At 53.9% G+C, this 16,019-nt stretch overlaps 7 protein-coding genes across 7 annotated transcripts; 2 read left to right on the top strand and 5 right to left on the bottom strand.

Annotated features, from left to right (window-relative positions):
- Nucleotides 1–212: 212 nt before the first annotated feature.
- Nucleotides 213–2,030, bottom strand: IAQ61_000274 (uncharacterized protein; the record flags this gene model as incomplete). The annotated part of the gene is made up of 1 exon (XM_066094603.1): nucleotides 213–2,030. One exon carries the CDS (start codon nucleotides 2,028–2,030, stop codon nucleotides 213–215), a length of 1,818 nt encoding a protein of 605 aa, XP_065955456.1.
- A 298-nt stretch (nucleotides 2,031–2,328) lies between these two features.
- IAQ61_000273 (uncharacterized protein) lies at nucleotides 2,329–5,429 on the bottom strand. The gene is made up of 5 exons (XM_003835402.2): nucleotides 5,035–5,429; nucleotides 4,853–4,961; nucleotides 4,581–4,698; nucleotides 3,673–4,522; nucleotides 2,329–3,605 (listed from the first exon to the last, which is right to left on the bottom strand). The coding sequence occupies exons 1-5, from the start codon at nucleotides 5,056–5,058 to the stop codon at nucleotides 3,249–3,251; spliced, it is 1,458 nt and encodes a 485-aa protein (XP_003835450.1). The 5' UTR covers nucleotides 5,059–5,429; the 3' UTR covers nucleotides 2,329–3,248.
- An 839-nt stretch (nucleotides 5,430–6,268) lies between these two features.
- Nucleotides 6,269–8,032, top strand: IAQ61_000272 (uncharacterized protein; the record flags this gene model as incomplete). The annotated part of the gene is made up of 2 exons (XM_066094602.1): nucleotides 6,269–7,218; nucleotides 7,279–8,032. 2 exons carry the CDS (start codon nucleotides 6,269–6,271, stop codon nucleotides 8,030–8,032), a joined length of 1,704 nt encoding a protein of 567 aa, XP_065955455.1.
- Nucleotides 8,033–8,448: 416 nt separating this feature from the next.
- Nucleotides 8,449–9,441, bottom strand: ARD1_1 (N-terminal acetyltransferase A complex catalytic subunit ard1; the record flags this gene model as incomplete). Its single annotated transcript, XM_066094601.1, has 2 exons — nucleotides 8,449–8,964; nucleotides 9,301–9,441. The coding sequence occupies 2 exons, from the start codon at nucleotides 9,439–9,441 to the stop codon at nucleotides 8,449–8,451; spliced, it is 657 nt and encodes a 218-aa protein (XP_065955454.1).
- A 582-nt stretch (nucleotides 9,442–10,023) lies between these two features.
- Nucleotides 10,024–10,608, bottom strand: IAQ61_000270 (uncharacterized protein; the record flags this gene model as incomplete). The annotated part of the gene is made up of 2 exons (XM_066094600.1): nucleotides 10,024–10,465; nucleotides 10,592–10,608. The coding sequence occupies 2 exons, from the start codon at nucleotides 10,606–10,608 to the stop codon at nucleotides 10,024–10,026; spliced, it is 459 nt and encodes a 152-aa protein (XP_065955453.1).
- Nucleotides 10,609–11,344: 736 nt separating this feature from the next.
- Nucleotides 11,345–13,711, bottom strand: IAQ61_000269 (uncharacterized protein; the record flags this gene model as incomplete). The annotated part of the gene is made up of 3 exons (XM_066094599.1): nucleotides 11,345–12,634; nucleotides 12,690–13,523; nucleotides 13,652–13,711. 3 exons carry the CDS (start codon nucleotides 13,709–13,711, stop codon nucleotides 11,345–11,347), a joined length of 2,184 nt encoding a protein of 727 aa, XP_065955452.1.
- A 1,077-nt stretch (nucleotides 13,712–14,788) lies between these two features.
- IAQ61_000268 (uncharacterized protein) lies at nucleotides 14,789–16,015 on the top strand (the record flags this gene model as incomplete). Its single annotated transcript, XM_066094598.1, has 6 exons — nucleotides 14,789–14,885; nucleotides 14,942–15,063; nucleotides 15,121–15,171; nucleotides 15,292–15,715; nucleotides 15,761–15,868; nucleotides 15,909–16,015. Coding segments are annotated over 6 exons (909 nt in total), but the record flags the coding sequence as incomplete, so codon positions are not given.
- Between the last annotated feature and the right edge of the window lie 4 nt (nucleotides 16,016–16,019).

Below are 16,019 nucleotides of genomic sequence, written 5' to 3'. Positions count from 1 at the left end.
CTAGACCGAGTGTAACAGACAGAAAGGTAGGAGTGTGTCTCCTGGCGTTGGGGAAGGGGAAGCAGGAGGAAGGAGGAGAAAAGGAGAAGAATACATGGATAAGAGATGCACTGAAAAATAAAACACCCACCCCCCCCCAATCCCAACCTAAACCAAATCAAAAGAAAATCCCAACCCCAGCCCCAATCCAAAAAAAAATAATAATCCCAATCTCAATACCCATGCCCATAGCCTCCCTCATCCCCATAATAACTCGCCCCATCCTCAAAATCATCCTCCTCATCCTCATCCTCATCCCGCTCCACCGCCGTATCACTCAAATACTCGTCCTCATACACACCTTCCTCCCCCTCACTCGCACTATCCCCGCCCCCCTCCAAACTGAACAAATCCGAATGCTGGTCCCCATCACTGCCTACGAAATAGTCGCTCGCGCTGCTGAACCCAAGGCTCGCAGGCGACTGGGCAAGCGGGGCGAGGGCGAGGGCGAGGGCGTGGGCAGAGGGACGGGCGCGTGTGCGAGTGCGTGGGCGAGGGTGTTGGTGTAGATGTGGATGTGTGGTGGGTAGGACGGGATGAGCGCTGGAGTCAGAGTCGGAGGGGAAGGCGTCGCTGCTACTACTATTGGTGGTGAGAGTTGTGGAAGTATCGTGCGGGCTAGCAGCGACGGCAATGTCAGAGGGGATGTAGGCAGTGCGACGCCGGGAAGCCGGGTAGCGTGGGGAAATGGGAGTGTGTGGTGGGTGTGGAGGAGGGATGGAGTAGCGATTGCGAGTGCAAGGGGGAGTTGGGGTGCGATTTTGGCGGATGGCGCGTGTGTATGCAAAGGGGGCGCGAGGTGGGGGTAGGGCGTTGTAGTGTGCTGTTCGGGGGGTTGGGGGTGTGGAGGTTGAAGGTGTGGTGGTGGTGGCGGTTGTGTATGTGGAGGTTGTGCTGCGTCTGCGCAAGGCGGCTGGGGGCATGTGCGGGAGTCGGGCGCCGCGGAGACTGACTTCTTCGAGGGGGGAGGCTAGGGAGAATAGGTCTGAGTCTGCGACAGAGAAGCCGCGGGGGCTGCTGGGGTGGGAGAAGTCGGATTCGGTGGTGGGTATGTCTGGGAGCATGCGTTGGAGGGGTTGGGGGCGAGGGCGGGCTGGGTGTTTCTTGTGTTGTTTGGGTCTTCTGCTGCGCTCGTGGCGTCCTGGTTCTGGTCTTATGTCGCTGGTAGGGGGAGCTTCGATGGCTCTGTATCTTTGACGCGAGCTACCGACGTCGACTGGGTCATAAGTGGGATCGTAATGGGATGAACGCCTGCTACGTGAGGATCTGGAAATGAAGCCATCGCTGACACTGCGGTCTTGGAGCCTGGCTTGTTCTCGAGCATATCGGGCCTCGAATTCTCGATACTTGTCCAGCAGTTCCCCTGCCTCCTCGTAGCTGTCAGGTTCCTCTGTTCTGACGCCATGGCTGCGCGTGAATTCGTGCTTTGAACCCCATCCATCTCTCCAAGTCCGGTAGTCTGGTGGATCCTCGTCAGATGGGCCACGGCTTGCTGAGCATCTGTCACGTGTGTGTGCGCCACTGAAATAATCACCAGGCTCAGAGTCACTCATATAATGAGCATCTTCATCATCATAGCGGCTCGATCTCTTCTCGTGACGTGCATCACGTTCCGCCCCATGTACCTCGTTGCGGTCTTCAGCCGTGGGAGCTTCAATAGCCTTTTGATTCTTCAAGAGCTCCTGGGCCTCTTCGCTCTCTGCAAGTGACACATCGCTAGAGACGAAGCCCTGATCATGGGCATAGGGCGAGATGTGGTCATCCTTGGTCTCTATGGGATCCTCCATGTAGTCCGAGCCCGAATCGGCATAGCCTGAATCGCTGCTGTGTCGAAGCTTGACCGTGGTGCCATAGTCGGGTTGAATGGATATGGAGATGTACTCCGAGGACTTTGACTGCGGTGGACGGATGATATAGTCGGAGGAATGTGATGAAGATCCCGGGTCGTGATAGATTGACATATGATGACCGTAACCTCGTCGATAGGACATGGTCGCTGGTACCGGTACTTGTCCTCAAGCCGTGCCTAGAGACGAATTGTGTGCAGCTATCTTGCTCAATGGCAGGGATGAGAGCTGCGAGACAAGTAGAATTTAAATGAAATGTCCATGAACCTTTGTGAAGATGAGCTTCTGGTTTCCTTCTGACTTGTCCCATCTGATCTGGATAAGTAGCATGCAAGTCGACGTGGTGAGTGGAGCTAACCGCACATGGACAGCACGCTAGTCGTCTGACACCTCCTCACCGGCTCGTGCTTATGGCCTTTCACTCCACTCTGCACTTCACCCCACAATTCCCAGCGTGCAGCCTCGCACCTGAAACACTTTGTAAATCGGATAATTCGGAACAATCGTACTGTAGTGCAAGAGAGTGAATGGTCGGGGGGTTATACCTCTCACCACCAATGCTGCCTCCTTCACCTACAGCTTACATTCTCTATCAAACGGAAGAAGCTCTCCAACCTTCTTCTCTGCCTCGAACCAAACAGACGAAGAAACAAACGTATAAAATAACTTTCCAGTATAGGCTCGACTGCAATGCCATCAAAACCCCCCTTTTCACACCGCAGCGATTCCCAAAGATATCACCCGCAGGCCGTCCCCGCCTCACCTCCACCGCATGCACCACGTAGTAGTAGGTAGATAGACAGCAGCCACTAGTCCCCCCCCCCCCCTCAAACACCAATACAGCAAGGGCCCAGACCATATTCTATTACCCACTTGAGACGTGGACGTACGTATTGTACTACCAAGTACAACAACCACATGCAGTCTTACCGCTGTACAGTATGCTCACTCGTTACCACCTCCAGCCTATCACTGCACTGTAAATCCAGACAGATTTTGATTTTCTTTCTTTTGGAAATGCAAGTGTCATGACGAGGAAGGTTTTGAACGTCACGCTAGTACGGGTAGATTATCCGCAGAGTACTATTTATTACCGCTCTTAGCTTCACTGTGTGTATCAAGCTTTGTTACGTGTAACGATCCAAAGGCACGAGACCGACTACGCGTTGGTGGCGGCAACAAGCCCCGACTTCAAGTGAACTCAACACCACTCAGACAACAGATTCACCGGCTCTCTCGCAACCAGCTTTCATTTTGAATCTTCTTTTCTTAGAGTGACCACAACAGCGTGCAGGCGTACATGCAGGCGTGCCGGGTAGCTATCCAATCCCTGCGCACCTCCATCCAGCCCTCCAAAACCATCTACAGCCCAAATTGACCCTCGACCTCCTTCCTCCTCTGCTCCCTCTCCAACTCCTGCCTCAACTTCTCCACTTCCTCTGTGACCCCCTTTTCGCCCTTTTTGCGCTGCCTCTCCTCATACAGGGCGCGGCCCTTCATGATTCGTGTCACGATTTCAGCCGCATTGACGTTTTGGAACTCGTGGTTTGCGATTTCGCGGTAGATGCCGATGGCTTTGGGGACGGCGTACGGGTCAAAGGCGAGGGGCATGAAGGTGGTTTTGCCGTGGTAGACGGCAGAAGGCGTGGAGTAAGGAAGGGTGAGGAGGAAAGCTTTGGAGAGGGAGAAGGGGGCGCCGAAGATGGCGGCATGGATGTACTATTGAGAGGCATGGGTCAGGATGTTTATTCATTCGTGGATAGAGTTTTGCATGAAGAAAACGAACCTTGCATTGGAGGACGCAGAGACCGCGCTCGAATGTGTTCATGATGGGGTAGTTTATGCCTTTCCAGTGGTTAATGACTTCATCTTCGTGGATGCCTGCGACAAGGAAGAGCGGGCCATAGTCTGCGCCTGTCTTTTCTATGCGCTCTTGTTTAGCTTCTTCCGTGTACCAGCCTGTCTCTTTCGCGGCCTCTTCTTCGGTCTTGGTGACGTGGCGTAGGAACTCGATATGGCCCGAGGAAAACAAGTCCCAGCCGCCATCGACATAGACGACCTTTTGACCGGGCTTGATGCCCTTTCCCTCGACGAGCTGGTGAAAGGTGCCCTTCTCTTCCTTGACGGGTCCTTGGGAAGCAGTCGAGTCTTGACGCGGGGCCCCTGGCCTTGAGGCAGAAGCGGTATTACTCGTAGTCGTCCTCCTGAGCTTGGCCGGCCGAGAAGCATGCCAATACCAGACATCGCAGCCAGGCGCAAGACCCGTCTCGTCGGTGGCATAGTCTTTGATGCGTTGCAGCATGGCTTGTCCGGTTTCCAGGCGCTCAGCCTCTCCGCCAGGGCCCTCGTCGCCTGAGAGTCTCTTCTCCAGTGACTGGATAAAGTGCGACTTGGTGCAGAGCAACATGCGACCTACGAGATCGGTCGTCGAGATGCCCGGTGTGCGCTTGACCACCTTGAATCTACCTGCGGCCTTGACATAGCGGTAGCAGTCCTTGCCGTCGCTGTCGGAGGTGATGTCATCGCCATGGACGACGTAATGGCAGCCGTAGTGTGTTATCCAGGGCAGCGAGGTCACGTAGGGGGCTTTGGGGATGGCCTTGGTCGCCCAGCGACAAGCTTCGACGGCGGTGACTCTGCAGCATTATGATTAGAGGAGGGGTTGGTGACAAGGTAGGCTCATGTGAGGCGCACCGTTCGTCCAGGCGCATGACAGTTGGACCCTTGTTCTCGAGGATGCTCTCATCGGAGTGCACGCCAACCAGCAGCTCGTTGCCGAGTTGGCGGGCCTGAAGCATGGCACCCGCATGGCCTAGGAGGAGAGGTTGTGAGCAGTGCGCATAGAGGCAGAGGAGGAGAGGTTGTGAGCAGTGCGCATAGAGGCAGAGGAGGAGAGAAGAGAGAGAGAGAGAGCCAAAGGAAGAGAGAATGAGAGACAGCAAATCATGTGTGCGCGACAAACATACCGTGGTGGGCAAAGTCGAAGCAGCCGTCAACCCAAATGCGCTGCTCGGACACGGGCACGTCTTCCTGGGGATCCACCGGCCATCTGCCCTCTGTGGGGATCCATTCTCCCTGGTGGACATGTCAGCATGGCGCCTTTTATCCATGTGTGGCATGAATGGCAGTGCGAGGGCGAGAGCCTTACTCTTGCGCTCTGTCGGCGCTGCATGACGTGGACGTGGGGTTAACCGGTACCTGGGGCGGGGCAGCTGAGCAGCTCGCAAAAGGAAACTCTATTCTATCGAGGGCATGGACAGCAGAGCTCTCTCGGAGGATAACGATGGGAGGGGAGGGGGAAAGGGAAAAGAAGAATGGCTGAGCCTGGACAAAAAGTGAGGCCGGCTCGGTGAACGTGCTGGTGAAAGGCGTGGGAGTCGTTGCGGCCAGCTTCCGTACGAGAAACTTGTCTGGCCTGGGCAGAGAGCGTGGTGACCATCACTTGCCCCCTTCGCACGTGGCCCGCCGCCCTGGCTGCCCATACAATCATTGTAATTATCCCATACAATCATTGTAATTATCCCATACAATCATTGTAATTGTACTATGATAGACAAGTACACACACACACACACACACACATTGGACATTGGCCTCTGGCGCTGGCTTCCCAGGTTCGCAAATGCTGCTCCTGCGCCCGCCCCTCGCCCCTTTGGCCGCCCCCCCTTTGGCCGCCCCCCCTTTGGCCGCCCCCCCTTTGGCCGCCCCCCCCCTTTGGCCCCTCTCTGGCCGCTCCTCTGGTCGCCCCCCCCCCCCCCCCTCGTCAGGCCCATCTATCTCCCTTTCTCCACAGGTGCTGCCGGTTGGTGCGGGCAAGAAGAGGCTCACGAAGAGGGGCCATCCCTGTGCCCACTATTCTGACTGGCCCCAGCGACTCGAGAGGCTCCGAGGCCAGTACATTTTGTACAGGTAGTACCGGTAACAGTACATGTTCCTGCATCTGCATGGCCAACTGGTCTTTGCAACCTGGGCGGGCTGGAGCCACGAACTGGCCATGGTTCGCCGTCGTATCGTGTTGCATTGCGCGCGCGCTTGTCAGGTACAGTACAGTACAGTAGCCACCATGATAAAAAACAGAGAGGCCATTTCTATCGCGGCCATGCTCTCGCTCTCCTGGCAGCGCCCAAGCAGCTGAGGCCCCATCCCATACCTTTCTCCCCTCCGCTTTCTTCTTTCTCGCCCCCGCCCCGGAAACAAGCAAAAACAACACCTGCCAGCGGCCCAGCCACGCTTGCTTTTTAGCCCTGTGACCGCGCCTCCACCCGTCTCTCTCTTCCGCCTCGCCCAGAGTTGTGCCTGGAATAGCGGGAGCCAGGCCGGCCCGCTGCAAAGGGTCTGACGTGCCCCTGAAAGAAGGGCTCCACACAGCTGGGAAGCCAGCCATGGACCAGACCGCGCCCGCAAACCCCGCCCACCACCACCACCACCACCACACCCAACACCACCATCAATCACAACAACCACAACAGCAGCAATCCCACGCCAGCTTTTTCGGCCGTCGCCCCTCGCTCTTCAAGAAGAACAGGCACCACAAGCACTCGGCTTCCTCGGTAGCTCGCATTGCCGCCCCAGCACACAACCAGACACAACAAACACACCAACCTCCACCTGTCTGCTCCACCCCGCCGCCACAGCAGCAGCAGCAGCAGCAGCAGCAGCAACCCCCGCCCACACTCAATCTACCGCCTACCCTCCCACGACTGCCTCGCAGCCCCGAGCCAGTCGAAGACCCCCACGGCCTCAGCGCAAGCCAGTACGACGAGTCTTCCAGACTGCCCTCGACCCCACCCAGGCGCAGGCAAGGCAGTCGACACAGCATCGCCTCGTCCGTCACCGACCTCGGCTCCCAGCTGCGACGCTCTCGCAGTGCCTCTGTGCGCACCAACACAAGCAACGGCACCGGCAGTTCCCCCTCGCACAAGAGGACTCCCTCCGCCAACGTGGCGCTGACCTACTCCCCCGAAAAGGCCTCCGTGCCCAACGCCGTGGGGCATGCCTCGCGCCCGGCCCTCTCCATCTCCACATTCTCACGCAACAAGCAAAAGAGCACGGAGAACGTGAGGCCCGAGACCAACGCCCAGACATACGAGAAGAGCCCGCTGAGCGCTGTCGACAAACCAAAGACCCCCTTTGGTGCCATGGCTGCCCCTATGCCCATGCGACACCCACCTTCGCAAAAGGAGACGCTACAGACCAGCCAGCAGTCGAGTCGTGCCCCGCCATCAGCAACACCCATACCCGTGCCCAATGGCTCAACACCAAACCTCGTATTCCAACACATACAAGATTTGGCCTCGAAGCGGATATCCACTTTGGACTATCTACGGAAAGCGTGAGTCGTCCTACATCTGCCCATGCCAAAATATCACCCTGTACTGACTCCACATTATAGACACGAGGGACGCATCTACTGGTTCAATACGCTCCTCTTCTCCAAATCTGATCTCACCCGCCTCCCCTCCTTCACCACCCGCAATCAAGCCCGCCGCGCAACGCATTATCTGCTCCTCGGCTTCTCCCTGCCCAACATCCTCGACCTAAACTCCAATTCGCCCTCCGACTACCTCAAAGCCCTCAACGCCCTGCTCCTCGAATTTGAAACCTACCAGTCCATCCACCCCGCCGACGGCAGCACGCCCTCGTCACTCAGCAGAGCACGCATCCCGCAAATGTTCAAACGCGCAAACTTGAACATGGGAGGCAAAGGCAGGCGAAGCAGTAGCGCGGCCGGCGACTTTCCCATGTTGACACCAAGCGGCTCCTTCAACTCAGAGACAGGCCATGGCTTTGCGGGCCCAGATGTCCCGCCAGACTCCGACCTTTTACTTCCCAACGAGTCGTATACCTATCTACAAACCCCTTCGCTGCCCTTTGACCCGGATCTCTTCAGCACATTCGCCACGCTCTGCGACGTCCTGATTGATTGCTACACCAAGATCCTCAGCATGCTGAGTACTCCCGAGAGCGTGGTGGCGGCCGGTGGCGGCGTGCCGAGTATCGTGGGTGATCTCTTTAATAAAGCGGATGCGAGGGTTCGGAAGATTATCCTTGCGGGGGTGGTGAAGGAGTTTGAGGATAGTTGTAGGGCGGGGTTGAAGAGTGAGGTTGGGGGTGTGGGCAAGGTTGTGTTGGGCGGTTTGATGTAGGATCTTGTTGGGGGTCATGGTTTGGCGACTGAGGGATAAAGTAGCCGAACGGAGGGTTTGGGATATATGGGCATTGGAGGGCTTTTATGATTTATAGTGATGATATCCAGGGGTGTTTTGCCTTTTCTTTGGGTGGGTGAGGGGGGTTGCATCGCGTTGCATGGCTGGGATTTGCTTGGTATGATGCATGGTATGATGTCGGATATGGGATATGAGAGATGAGCATGGTACAGGCGATTTATAGCTTTGAGAGACGCACGTACAGTACAGCGAGCGAGGACATGAGGCTTCTAAGCAATGCACTTATTCTTCTCCCTTTGCAGAACCATAGACACGAAACCCACGCCCATGACCAAATCTCCCACCTCATGCCCACGCTCACGTCCTCTTACCTCCCAAACCCTACACAGCAAACCCTACACAGCCACCGCCTCATTCTTCTCCACCAACTCCATAACCCCCTTCGCCCTCCCCACCTTGACCTTCTGCTTCTCCGCCTTGCCCTCACTCCCCACCCCCTCCCCCTCATCCACCCCCTCACTCCCCCACAACCTCTCCTCCTCCTCCCTAATCTCCGCCTTCAACCCACCCAACTCCATCCGCATACTATACGCATCCTCGCCATCCGCATAATACCTTGCCTCGACGCGATCAATCCCAAACCCCAGGGTATCGCGATACAGCCGCAGGGCCGCTGTATTGGAAACCCGGACGTGCAGGGATACATAGTGGGCTGCAAAGGTCTCGGCCATGGCGCGCTGGGATTGGCGCATCAGTTTTTCGGCAAGCCCGAGGCGGCGGTGGGTGCGCATGACGGAGAGGGAGGTGATGTGGCCGTGGGGGATGCCGTCGGTGGGTTCTTCTTCCATTTTGGCGAGCACGTAGCCGACGATTTTGGGGGGGTCGTAGGGGGTTTTGGGGGGGCGGGATATCTGGGGTGGGTTAGGGAGGGGGTTTGGAGGGAGGGGAGAGGAGGGGGAGGATGGGCGGTTGGACGTGTGTGTGTGTCATGTGAATCCTTCGTCCATCCCAGGTCGTGGATACCGTCTCCCAGTCCTTCCAGATGCATGTAATCCCATCTCTTTGACTTTCCTTGTCCCACTCTATCCCAAATCCATACAATTGTCTCGATGTCCCACCTTCTCCTACCTCTTTCCCGTCTTCCCCACAATCCTACCTCTTTCCCGCCTTCCCCATACCACAAGAGTTCCGGATTCACATACACACACACATCCCCAATACAACAAACGAAAAATCCCCGCACTCACATCAACAGCCACATAGCTCAACTGCGGCCAACTCATCGCATGATACAAATAATACTTGCAAAAGTAATTCTCGGGCAGATTGGTAATATTCGCAAGCTGCACATGCGGTATATCGCTTGGCCGTAGGACTCGGATATCCATTTTTCTTCTCGTTCTTTGTTGAATCCTTTGCTGGCGCTTGGGAGGATTCGTTCCTTGTAGCTGTTTTCCCTGGAATTCGTGGGGTGTGTTTGTGTCCCAAGCTCTTATTTGTTGGCGTGTGTTGGGTTGATGGTGGGTTTGGTGGTTGTGCGCGGGGGCGTGTAGGTGGATTTTGGGAAAGGGCTTGGTGAGGGCGTTGGAGGGGCGCTAGGGTGGATGGGGAGGGAGGTGCTGTACGTGATTGGTTGGGTGGGGTTGGTGGGTTATGTAAGCGTTGGTTAGGTAAGATGGCGGTTGTTGGGGTTGAGGACTTCCAGTCTTTCGAAGATTGTTTCAACATTGGATTTACAACATTATTTGGGCTTAGGCTTTAGTGACGAGCTTTTCAAGATTTTATTGTTATCTGTACATGTATCGATAGATAATTATCGATCGCTTGTAAATACCACACGCTGCCTGCAATTGTTATACCTACATCTTGTCCATGGCAACTGGGCACCGACTAATGAGTAATCACTAATGACATCTCCATATTCAACTGCGCCTAAGATATGCAGGTAGGGAAAGCGTCTTCGCTAGACCCTACTCACACCGTTGCTGCTGTGTAGTCACATCAAGCTTTCTCCTCTCAAATCCCAAAGCCACACACAGCTCGTCCTCGAATCCTTGCTGCTCTACCACCTCCAAAACGTAGTGCAGATGCACTTTTTCCAGCGCTAGGAAGATATCCGTAATCTGCAACCCCAATCCAGCCGGTCTTACTATCAGCACGTTCACTGTCCACGTGGGGAACGCGAGCGCTTTGATATTCTTGCAGCCTTGCTCATGCTGCAGTGTACCAGTGTCGGGGTTGACGTGGATCCCTCCAACGATTTCGAAGGTAGGGATCGAGTACAGAAGGGTAGATGTCTTGGAATGCAGTTGGCGACATGCGAGAAGGATAGTGTTTGGGCCACAGACCCGGTGATCCTGTATAGGCAAGTAAACCACAAAATCGAAAACAAACTGCTTGCTAGACTTGTAACTATTTAGACAAAAGACTTGGAGTACTGGAAAAAAGTAACACTTCTGATTCGTCTCACCCGAACAAATCACATCTCTAGTCTCTACTTCAGTTTCCAAACAAGCCATGTAGCCTCCAACCTTTTACCACACCTCTACACGCATCCAAGAACTGATTTACACTCTTAGTCCTACTAGCAAGCCCATGTTGCTCATCTCCAAAAGGGCAAAGGAAATCAAACCTTCTTGTATATCTTACCGGCTGCTATGACGCAACTTAACCCAGCATGCATTCCGTCTCAGAAAGAAAGGAAAGAAGTAAAACAGCAGCATGGAATTCATCAGCCGTGTAGGCAACGATGTGAATACTCCAGTACACCATTTCGTATCCCTAGTATCTCATCCCCTACTATCAAGGTTGACGAGCAGTGGGCTAGTTTACTTCGTAGATGCTCGAGGTGGGTGGGAGGTGCCATCATCTGTATTCTACTATTCAAGGGTTGCACGTAATTCCAGTGATAGTGGCACAACGCCCCCTTCCCACAACTTTGACCAAGATACTATGAGTTTGCATTCAAAATGACTACTATCTCCATTGCTACATATACATACATGCACGCTAAATCTCAACATTTTCCACCCTATTTAAGAAAAAAAAAAGCACACAAGAACACCGGTATTCTGACACATCAGGTCCCCGCAAAATACCGCCTTGGACAACACGAACACGCGCACATCGATGCCATGTGTGCAACGTCGAAAAACTAGCCTCCTGAAGAAAACCCCCAGAAAAAAGAAAAAACTCCGGCGGATGCAAACGCAAAACCAGTTCTAGGCGTCACCATAGTCCCACTTACACACCATCGATGCTGCATGGCCTTCATATCCGTCATTCCTGCTCTCAGCGTCCAAGAATTCCGTCAACCTTGGGCTTAACCTTTTGCATGTATCCCTCCACAACAGGGACATACAAAGCCTTCTTGATACCCAGGTCCGTAGCAATGAAATAGAGCATACGATTGAGCCATTCGCGCCGTGCAGCAACGTCGATGGTATGACTAGCATCGCGCTGTAATTGCGCGACTGGAAGATCATACGGGTGCGCGGGGCCAGAGTCGAAAATATGCCCCTTGCTGGCTGTCTCGTGAGGTGCAGATGGGGGCCTGGGAGAGGAGTTTGTGGGTGCTTGTGGGGCAGAGGGAGGAGGCGAGGAGGAATGCTCCACGGGGAGCTTGGGCGGGAGTTTGGAGAGTTCGGTGAACTGGGGGGCTGTAGCGTAGGAATCCGGGTAGGGTGAGGATGTCTCGGTTGCGAGGATGACGGGAGCCTGTTGTTGTTGCTGCTGTGGAATCGGCACTGGCGGCGAAACTTGACGTGTGGATTGGAGGTCGAGGGTAGGGGTTGAGTCGTTTGAGTCCGTGATGAGGCCGGATCCTAGGATTGCGTCCATGACGCCGAGAGGCCAAAGACTAACGTATCCTCTCATGCCTGAAAGATCGCCCTCTCGCTTGTCGATGATGGGGACGGTCAAGTTGCTGAAGACGGCGGAGCAGCTCTTTTCGAGGACATCGATGAGATGAGCCGTAGCAATCGCATGATGGGTTCGCAATGCTGTGTCACCTAGACGGGCAGGGTCCAGTTGATATGGCGATATAAAAGCGTTTGTGTGATCCTGAACATCGTTGCTTGCAGGGTCCAGATTTGAAATGGGCAGTCGGAACATCCAATTGATCATTTCCAGGATGTCGCGCAACAGGAACATCCAAGCCGTACGATAGAAGCCCCAGATCCAGCATCGCTTCAAATTCGGATACGTGTGAATCTCACGTGGTGCTCCAATACAGTCAAGAACAAGCTCATGCCACTTCCTCTCGAATCTTGCCCGTGCTCCAGGCGTGTTGGGTTCCATGTGATACCTCCACCCACGTGGAACGTCAGCTTCCCAGGCTTGGAACGCAGCCTCAAGGTCGAGCGCACTTTGTAACAAATCTTGCAAGTCTGCCCGGCTCGTAGGTAGGCTTTGGCTACGCTTGATGTCGTGCCATTGAGCGTGTATATTTGCCTCCCGCCAAATGAGTCGAACGACATAAACATTAGTATTACTGTAAAGACTGGGAAGATGTCGCTCAACACTAGCTACATCTTTCATGTGTAGAGGCGGACGTTTTGCCGTTTGCAAATTTCCCAGAAGCTAATGTAACGAGTCAGCCAGTCATCCAAGCAGTCGCAAGAGAGCAAACCCTCACCATCTGGCAGTATGAGACCTCATAGAGTTTTGCAGATATTGGGTTGCTATAGAATTCATCAACGGACCGGAGCTGCAGTAGGGCGTTGGCACCATGTTGGTGTGCAATAAACGTCCCTTTGCGCTGCAAGGTTGTCATGTTTTCGTATACTCCCAGCATATATACGGAGCACAAGGTTTCATCAGTCGCCGCCATCTTCTTGTCGGCGACCATCTTTGAGATCAAGTTGATACCCTTTGCCATGCATTCCTCCGCCAAGACCATGGCCTGGGGAGCACTGCATCTATTCGCATAGTTGACGTAGGCGACAGCGTCAAACACAGTGTGGAAGCATGAGCCCTCTGCAGCATTCTCATATATGACAGGGATGAAAGCCCATAGGGAATCCGTCGGCTCATCCGGTGGCCTGTTCGGATTATCCGGAGAGACAAAGTCGTATATGAAACGGTCGTAGGCTAGTTGGCGAAGATCTGGTTCGACGCATGGGGTGATGTGCATGTTTGCTAGATCGGGAATCGGCGCGACTACGTCGGATGCCTTAGGCATGTACTCTTCTACGGATCCATGGGGTGAGGAGTGATGACTGTGTTGGCCACCAACATTCGATTGGTGGATGGCAGTTGGAGAGGACTCATTGCTTGGTGGAGACGTATTACTCATGCTACTCTCACTGACTTCACGCTGATTGGACTTTGATCGTTTCCTCCATGATTCTTCTGCTCTTTGGGCTGCCGAGGCAGTCTGATTACGAAATAGTAGGTCTCCCTGATCTCTGTACTTGCAGGCGAGGCTCGACTTGACACATCGACTGCAGATGGGCTTCTTTTCGTCACACTGGCATGGACGTTAGTTGTCGCTATATTCGGCATCCGGCTGTTCCTCTGAATCCTATCCTATTCCTTGTCGACAGCCAAATACTCGGTAGCGATGGCCGCAACATGCACATGAGCGGTGAGACTGACCTTGACTTTTCTTGCTCGACAAGACTCACACCCTTTGCTCGGCCGTCCGCGGTAGGACATTCTCCAGAAATCCACACGACTCGCGCCAGGGGCGTGAAGCGACGGTGGCGCAACGAGGCCTGAGCGTGATGTATAGCAGCAAGTCGGGCAGAACGCAAGCTTCAACAAGAGGTGAACACAGGAATTGATGTCTCTTTGAACAAACGTTCAGGAGCGGCCCGCGTGCAAGCCTAATAATATGATGTTCTGTTACTCTCACTGGCGTCGTGCCGTGGCCCGTTGGATAGCCGGCGACGCCCAAACGAAAAAGGGCCGATAAGAGCTCCGGCGAATGTGGAACACACACAAGGCAGATGGTGAGGCTGTGCGTGCTTTCGCGGGGCCCGTCGGCTAGAATTCCGATAGCTGACGGGAAGCAGAGCCTTACATAGTAGGGGTAGAATTCTGGGGTGGAGGTTTGATCGCCTGCCCAATTGAGCTTGTAGCCGTAAAATAACGGTCTTGCATAGACCACGTGCGGGTGCATGCGTCGCAAGCGACAATAGAGTACCTGGCCAACACCACACACACACACACACACACACACACACACAGTAATCTACCTCTACACACACACCAGCCAGCCCTCATTCAAAGCTTGCTGACTCAAGCCTGACGAATGCGCCTTGGCGGTAGAAAAACCCACTGATCTACCGGTACCGTCCTTCATCCTGGGCCATCACCGACAAAATACGTATTGTACCGGTAATTGCCCATGCCCACTGGGTGCCCAACCCTTTCAAGGCTCCTCACCAGGAATTACACCGTGCGACTGGAGAGGTACGGCAGTCAGTGTGGACAGGAGCAGGCACAGTGTACACAATACATGGGGCATCAGCGGGAGTGGATTAGGGGGTTGGGTACGTAGAACTTGTTCATGCATATTTTTACGCCTGAGACAAGCTTCATTTAGATGTCCTTTTTGAGTAAAAGTAGGGATCATCAGGATCGCATGCTTACCATACTATGTACATGGAAACGGTAGATGTACCGGTAAGTAAGAAACTTATAAAAGTTTGCAGTCCGTGTGGTCTGCTTCGTTTATAGTTGCTGACACCCAGCTTAGTACAAACAATCGATAGGTACCGGTAACACCAGACCGCTTGGCAGATCGACGTCAGAATACGACTGGCTACCGAACCTACAAACAACACGATCAACGCATTTGAGATCTACATAATTGCGCCCAAGATCCGTCGTTCTCGACTGTGAACACGAGTATACCCATACTTGTTACAACACACATAGCAGACCATGGTACTGGGCATGGCTTTCAGGTCCAAATTTATCAACGGCTGGCCAGGAAGCCCATGCCAGAACATAGTGCGTCGCATCGGGCCGTGGTAATTAATCCAAAAAACGGCCTGTTCGACGTAATCATACCATTTTGATCAAGGATCCACCTTTTAACACCGCACGACGCCTTACAGCGGATGTATCCTTCCAGTGTCTCACAATTCTTTGAAGAACGAGACGAGTATGTTAGACGCTAATCGCCTTGAAACATTTCGAATGCGGAGCCGAAAAAAAAAGCAAAACATCGAGTCATTGAAGATATTCCCTCTCATGTCCCATGACATGGCTTTTGTGAAATAGTGAAGCTGTTCGCAGGGCCAAGAACGAGCTTCTCCGTCGACTGGCTCTCTCCCCATCTTTCACAGTCTCAGAGCTTGGCCAACGCACCCCTCCATTTTTCGCCACTACCCAGCGCTAGCTCTTTGCTTCGTCAATTTGGAGTTGATGTCACCTTGTTCAATGGATTGTTGCGATGCGCCATATCAAACAGCTCTTCATACACCCTGCCGTCTGATCTTCCTAGCGCGCTGTTGAGAAGCCAGTCTGGTATCGACCACACATCCACAAGCTTCACAGCATTCGGCCCCAGCTCGCCTGATATTCAGTATCACATCCTGAAGGTCATACACTACTTCTGGCGAGACTGCTGCCGTCATAGTAAACGACGAAGCAAACTAGTCAAGCGAGTGAAGTGCATATGGGCGAAAGCATATTCGCGGGACACCTGGAGTAAGCGATGATAGGGTTGCACTGCTGTTACTGAAGCTGTTGTAGAAGTTGGTGACGAGGAACAGCCCCCAATATGCACGACTGAGGTTGTGCAACTGTATCATCAGCTTCGTCCAGGGTTTTCTTCTCCACGACACGAGCCTAGTAGGCACGGTAGGACAGATCTGCTGCACGCTAATGGATAACTTCAAAGATAACCTGGTTGCGTACTCTGCCATCTCTGTTGACGCTCTGGAAAATATGATGATTCCTGTTCTTCAGATACGACTGGAAGAGCGAATCGGTCGAGTCTCTCGCTAGTACA

This window comes from Plenodomus lingam (assembly GCF_022343315.1).
Source record: "Plenodomus lingam strain CAN1 chromosome Unknown contig_1, whole genome shotgun sequence".
Taxonomy (NCBI): domain Eukaryota; kingdom Fungi; phylum Ascomycota; class Dothideomycetes; order Pleosporales; family Leptosphaeriaceae; genus Plenodomus; species Plenodomus lingam.
The sequence above is the reverse complement of the archived record's forward strand: the minus strand, read 5'-3'. Positions and strand labels throughout refer to the sequence as shown.